Raw genomic sequence first — 6,061 nt, 5'->3', positions numbered from 1 at the left:
TTCATGCTCATTTGATTTTTTTGTCAATTCTAATTTCTAAGGAATCAGGGCAAATTTGAGTAGGACCGGTTTCAAACATTTCAAAAAAATTACTTATTGGATCTTCATTGCCGTACACATTTTACTAAGGTGATTTTGTCTAAAACTCTTTAGAACATCGCATACTATCACATGCTAAAAGGAACGCCTCAACTTCGAAAACACCCTGTATATGTATAGAACTAAAAATAACTGCGAATTATTTCATGCAAAATTTAGTAGCAGTTTTTATAATACACATTCCTTTAAATAACGCTATAATCTTACCCCTAACTAATGATCGGCCCAACTGAACGATAAGTAAATCACAGCTGGCAGCTGGCCCAACTATAACCAACGCCGATTGATAGATAGTCATTAGTAGATATCCAGACCCTATTATTATAAATTCAATGCCAGTCTTTATTAAATTTCCCTCGTACATACATACAAAGATAACATATAATCAATAACGTAACGTGATGAGACTGTTAAAATATGTCCTTTATATTTCCTTAATTTTAGTTGTGAACAGTAACATTATTACGTTACAAAATGACAGTTACGTAACTTGTGTATCTGCAAACATTAGCTCACCTATTTTTCTTGTACCTCCGATTACTAGTGTTAATAAATATACATCAAGCATTTTACAAAAAGTCAATTGGACGACAGATAACTGGATTTTAAAAAATGAAAGCGTTGTTGGAAGCCTTATTGTAGACAAAAGATGGGAAGGTAGGTAATATTTGTAATCTCAGTCTTAGTAGCAGTAGCCTTAAATCGTATTTAGACCTTTGCAACAGCAAGTCAATGTAGTTTTTGGATCTATCTATTGCTTTGGGCGACGTACTATTGGGAGCATAAAAAATGGGACATCAAATTTCTGTCAGTTTTGGAAAAATTCGATGTAGTTCAAGATTTACCTATTGTCATTTTGCCTTTGATTATTGTCATAGAAATTTGATCCTATCTACCTGACAAAATTTATTTTATCTACGGCTGCTTGGATAAGACCTTATAACCACATTCATTTATAGTCATTTGAGTTGCGTAATGTAGTTCATTACCGCACTGGTTTCATTACGTAACGCATTTTTATTTAGAAGCAAACAGACAAAATTTATTGAAAGACAACAATACAAAAGAAAAGCTAGGTACTTATTGTAAATACATAACACAGTTTTTGCATTTTGTTCGCCCAGTTGCCGGCATCAACTTCGCTTCGGTTTTCAATCTTTGGGCTTGGCACAAAAAGACTCACTTTCACTAATATCATATACTAATAGTCTCTTTGACGAATTATAGAAAATTTTGGAAAAAATAACTAAAACACATTTTGAAGTACATATGTATTGTTTTTATATTTTTGAATTCTGTAACTACATAACCTCTACATTTGTATCTAGTATTTTGTTTTTTTTTTCACTTTATTAAAATTGGTTATAATTCAGGTGGGGAATTAGAGGACATGATGAATTAACGAGTGACGAATTAGCGAGTTTCTACTGTATGTCAATAATCAATACAAAGAATAAAAATATATAAAGTTATATCGGGTGTTTTTTTAAATTTCACCTAATAGTAGGCGTTGAAGAGTCGATTGTGAACGCACTATAGGTACAGGTTATGGATTACGGATCAGCTGTTTAAATCTTACGTTTTACATGAGTGGTGCGTTCACAATCGACTCTTCAACGCTTACTACGAGGTGAAATTTAAAAAACACCCGATATTAATGTTATGCGATTATTTTTCAGATCTTTCTACAATCAAATCAAATTATCAAATGTTTAACTCGACCAAGTCCATCTCCTTTTCTTTGTACGTGCATTCGGTTACGAAGATAGAAATTTTTATAAACGATGAACAAAATTTGGATCACTTCCAACATGAAATAAAAAATATCAAGAAATGGAATCATTACGCAATCTCCGTACACAATAATAACGTGTACGTGTTGGAAAATGGCCAGACAATACGAACCACACTTGATTTTAACCCTTACGAGTTTGTCATTAAAAGCAAAGAAGACATATTTTGGAAAATACACAATTGTAAGATTTTGGATTGTTGATGTAATTAAATTATTTAAACTTGTATTTTGTAGATTCTTCTATATGGGCGAATGAAACCACCAAGGAACAACCCACAGTTTTATTGGTTCCTAGTATAGAAAAGTTATCTTACGTAGTATTCTATGTATCATTGTGCAAGGCTTGCTTCTTAAAAATAGTTGTATTTGGTACTAATAATCACACAACATCGATTTATCCTAGACATGAGTCTTCATCTATTTTGAAGTCCTGGCGAGAACATGTAATAGAAATTCAACCTTTTCAAAAAACCAAAATTGAATTCCATAGAAGGACTAGAGAATTTGAGGATTATGGACTATGGGAAGTTGACATCAGATGGTATTCTGGTAAAACACAATACAGGTAATTATTTTACTGTATCTTTTTACCATTGTTCGTTTGTTGTTATCTTTTGATAAATTTAATTTGCTAAATCAAGACAAAGAAATTGTCATAAAATTCAAACAGAAATTAATGGACAAAGAAAAATGTTTCTACTAGAAAATATTCACAGATTAGATTCTCCAAATTTGACAACATATTATGCATGTCACACTTTGGATGGTTTGGAATCTGAAGATAAAGACAATGGAACTATGAATACAGCCTTTGATTGTGAACCTGGAAAATTAGGAAAATATTGTAACATGAGTTGTAACAACGTTCTAGGCAATGAGTTCGAATATTGTCAAAAGCACAGAGTTTGCCAGGGTTCCCAGTGCGGTTGCGCTTGGGGATACCAAGGATTCTTATGTCAGCAGAGTAAACTAGACGAATTCATTTGAATGGCGGAATAAAATAATTAATTATGTTGCAGGTTGTGAAAATGGAAGCTGGGGATCTTCCTGCAGCAACGAATGTGGTCCATTATGTACAGGTGATGGATGTGATAAAGTTACAGGAAGATGTTCTGGTAAATAAAAAAAAAATCATCAATTTTTAGTGTCAGCTATTGCTTTTATTAACACACAATTTCCGATTTTGTTCCAGCACGCTTTACATCTTCCAAACCGCAACACACCTTTTGGCATCGTAATACCTAGTATGTTAAAAAACAAGTTTCAAAAGACCAGTCTTGAAGCACGAATTCAAGTTTAAAAAACGAGTGAGTTATTTTAAAGAATGAGTGCTTCGAGGTCTTATGAATCGAGTTTTTTATACTGTTTTTTTGTAATTTGCCCCTTTTAATCAATTTTTTTTAAATTTAGTCGATTAAGGGATTTTTGTGGCCGTTGGTAATGTCTTAATTTTAAAAGTAAAATTTTGATCTAGTCGCCTTTTGTTTTATCCAAATTCTGTCACAAATTTATTTATAAAAATGATATCACTAGATACCTATCGATTTTCCGGAAATAAATAAATTGTTTTGTTTAATTGTATCTCTCCCGCTAACATCAGTATCGGTAGAAAGAAGTTTTTCGGTATTAAAACGTGTTAAATCCTACAGCAGAAATATCGCGCGTTCAAATGAAATCTTGGGCTGGTAAGGCGTTGGAAACCGTCAATTGTTGTGGTTTTTTAAAGCGTAGATTAATTGGAGCATGCTGACAGCTAACCTAAAATTTACAAACAAAAAAATCTTTCTTTTTTCTTTCTTTGCAAATATCTAAGGGCATCCTTTGCTGAAAACAAACATGTTCAATTATGTCCCGATTAAACATAAACAAATGTCATTCGTGTCAAACGGCGGGAAATTCAAACTTTACACTGTTCTAAACGGTTTACTTTTTCCAACGCCTACTCAACCCAGGATTTCATTTGAACGCGCGATACAATGTTTTCCGGCCTTGAAACAAAACATACACCTTTTCGTTTGCACTTTTAGACTTCATTGGTAACAAATTGCCCCTTTTTTCTTATTTCTTCTGGAACGTTTTGGCGCATTTCAACGATGAAAATTGTTTTTTTCAAAATTTGTTGATATTATTACCATAGTACCACAGCAACCTTCGCATTTTGTGTATTGTGACGCGTCTCGAATAATTTCTGAATTTATTTAAATTTCTGATAAGATGTTACTGTTAGAAAAAATCTTGAAGACAACACGTGTTTTATAGTTTAAAAATGTCGGTCTATTAAATCCTCGATCCCTGCGGTCGCTCTGATTTAAACTACGACCTCGATTTTTAAATCGTCTATAAAACACTTGTTGTCTTAATAGCTAGGTGTATTTTATTTGATTTTTTATTTTGTTTTAAAGATAATGTGCCGTATCACGACACCGTTATTAGAGTTGCCATTAGCTAAATTCGTGATTAAAGTAAACAAAAACGATATAGATTTATGCAGTTATAACCTGCCAGAAAGAGATGAATTCGTCACCAAGGTAATTAGAGTGATGATTAAATTTAATAAGGGTGTCGTGATACGGCCCAATATTTTTTGTTTTTTTACTTTAGGTAGTTAATAAAATTTAGTACAAAGTAAATTTTAATTTTGAGAAGTTTATTTTTGTTTTCAGTTTTATAATTTGTTCTTTTAATTTTTAGAATTTATTTTGTTTTATAATTTTTGTTTTTTTTATATCCCTTTTCCTTTCCTGGCAGTTTCACTTATTATCTGCTGAGATCATAAATCTAACTTCTTATCGTAAGTTGTGTTGCCTATTTCTTATTTTATTCGTTATCTATAAATTCTAAATTTGCTTACAAAATATCACCTTAAACAAAAATCTACGATTGTTGCTGAATAGGTAACATTAACAGCTACACATTGAGTGTAATTTTAATATAAAAATCTTATTTTCGAAGGCGCTATATGACGATTCCCGTTTTTAGCATTAATACGTTTTTTTTTTAAATATACAAATATTTTTAAAAATCTGTTAATGTCACCTTAGTGATACAGATATTACCAATATGTAGATACATCGACCGCTTTTTCAAATTTAAAAATGTGAGCTGAAACACGATCCCTCTTTGCACCACTTTTTCACGATTTTGCCTACCACTTCACAACAGCCTTTTATGTTTTACTGTTTAATTTAGGAATTGTTAGCAGAAGGTGAGTTATAGGTACATCAGTTACTATTTATTGTTTAATGTCCATTATATTTTGCTTCAGAAAATTCACCAAGTTCATCTGGTAGAAGCCGTCTTCCATTGAACATCGTAGTTTTCTTAGTATTTGCCGCTGTGTTTTTGTAAACTTTAATTAAATTAATGTTGTAGATAATTAGTGAAAATTTCCTTATTAAATAAAACTATGGAGTAAAACTTACTGTACTGGACTGTACGACTAGCGTAGCAAGGAGTGTTCTAAAGGAACGAGTTCGACAAAATGTTTTGTGAAACGAGTGTAACAAGCTATTTTTTCTATTTCGACTTCATTAATTTAATTTATTTTTATATAAAATAATTATCTAGTGACTTTTATTTTAATGGCGTTGGGTTGGTATTCATGAATCAATGTCATTTCATTGAAAAATAAATTTCAAATAGTCTCCCAAATGTTGTTATAATAATCATCCCGTAATACATAATTTATTTTGATCCTATAACATGGATTCAGATTCAGATGACACACTTACACCTCACTGTTAAAAGAGCTACCAAACATTAACAGACAAAATAGATAAATCACAGCCTACTCTAATTCCAAATTTTTATGAAGGCACGGTATATTGACAGAATCGTCGTCCGCGCCGATAATAACGATCAGCGCAGAGATTAGATAGTGATTTTGCTACGAACAGTTTTTGCACGATGAGTTCGTTGTTAAAATTCTGTTGTGTGCTTCTTCTTGTTGTTAAGGTCTTTGAGGCTACACCAATTTTAACGATTTACAAACCAACAGGTAATTGTTAAAAAAAAAGATTTTACTAGAAAAAATAACCTCACTTTTTTGCCACAAACGCGCCATTATAATTTACTCAAACCGGCAGATTAAGTGTTATCAAAATCGGTTGAAGTATTTGCGAGATTTGTATTTTGTTTTCCAAATTCTATTCGGATTGGCAGAATATA

At 31.8% G+C, this 6,061-nt stretch overlaps 1 protein-coding gene across 2 annotated transcripts; it reads left to right on the top strand.

Moving 5' to 3' along the window:
- Positions 1-362: 362 nt before the first annotated feature.
- On the top strand, positions 363-5,613 carry LOC138128548 (uncharacterized). Of its 2 annotated transcripts, none has more exons than XM_069044754.1 (6): positions 363-756; positions 1,779-2,075; positions 2,129-2,459; positions 2,611-2,858; positions 2,914-3,009; positions 5,160-5,613. In XM_069044754.1, exons 1-6 carry the CDS (start codon positions 501-503, stop codon positions 5,240-5,242), a joined length of 1,311 nt encoding a protein of 436 aa, XP_068900855.1. In that variant the 5' UTR covers positions 363-500; the 3' UTR covers positions 5,243-5,613. The 2 variants fall into 2 exon arrangements, with proteins under 2 accessions (XP_068900855.1, XP_068900856.1); XM_069044755.1 differs by lacking the exon at positions 5,160-5,613 and adding an exon at positions 3,087-4,604.
- The last annotated feature ends 448 nt before the right edge of the window (positions 5,614-6,061 follow it).

Source organism: Tenebrio molitor, chromosome 4 (assembly GCF_963966145.1).
Source record: "Tenebrio molitor chromosome 4, icTenMoli1.1, whole genome shotgun sequence".
NCBI lineage: Eukaryota > Metazoa > Arthropoda > Insecta > Coleoptera > Tenebrionidae > Tenebrio > Tenebrio molitor.
The sequence above is the reverse complement of the archived record's forward strand: the minus strand, read 5'-3'. Positions and strand labels throughout refer to the sequence as shown.

Bases quoted from the DNA above. Each gene is read 5' to 3' on its own strand.
- LOC138128548 (XM_069044754.1), top strand. From the start codon at position 501: ATGAGACTGTTAAAATATGTCCTTTATATTTCCTTAATTTTAGTTGTG. The intron at 757-1,778 runs GTAGGTAATATT...ATTATTTTTCAG, and splicing joins TGTAGACAAAAGATGGGAAG to ATCTTTCTACAATCAAATCA. The intron at 2,076-2,128 runs GTAAGATTTTGG...TGTATTTTGTAG, and splicing joins ATTTTGGAAAATACACAATT to ATTCTTCTATATGGGCGAAT.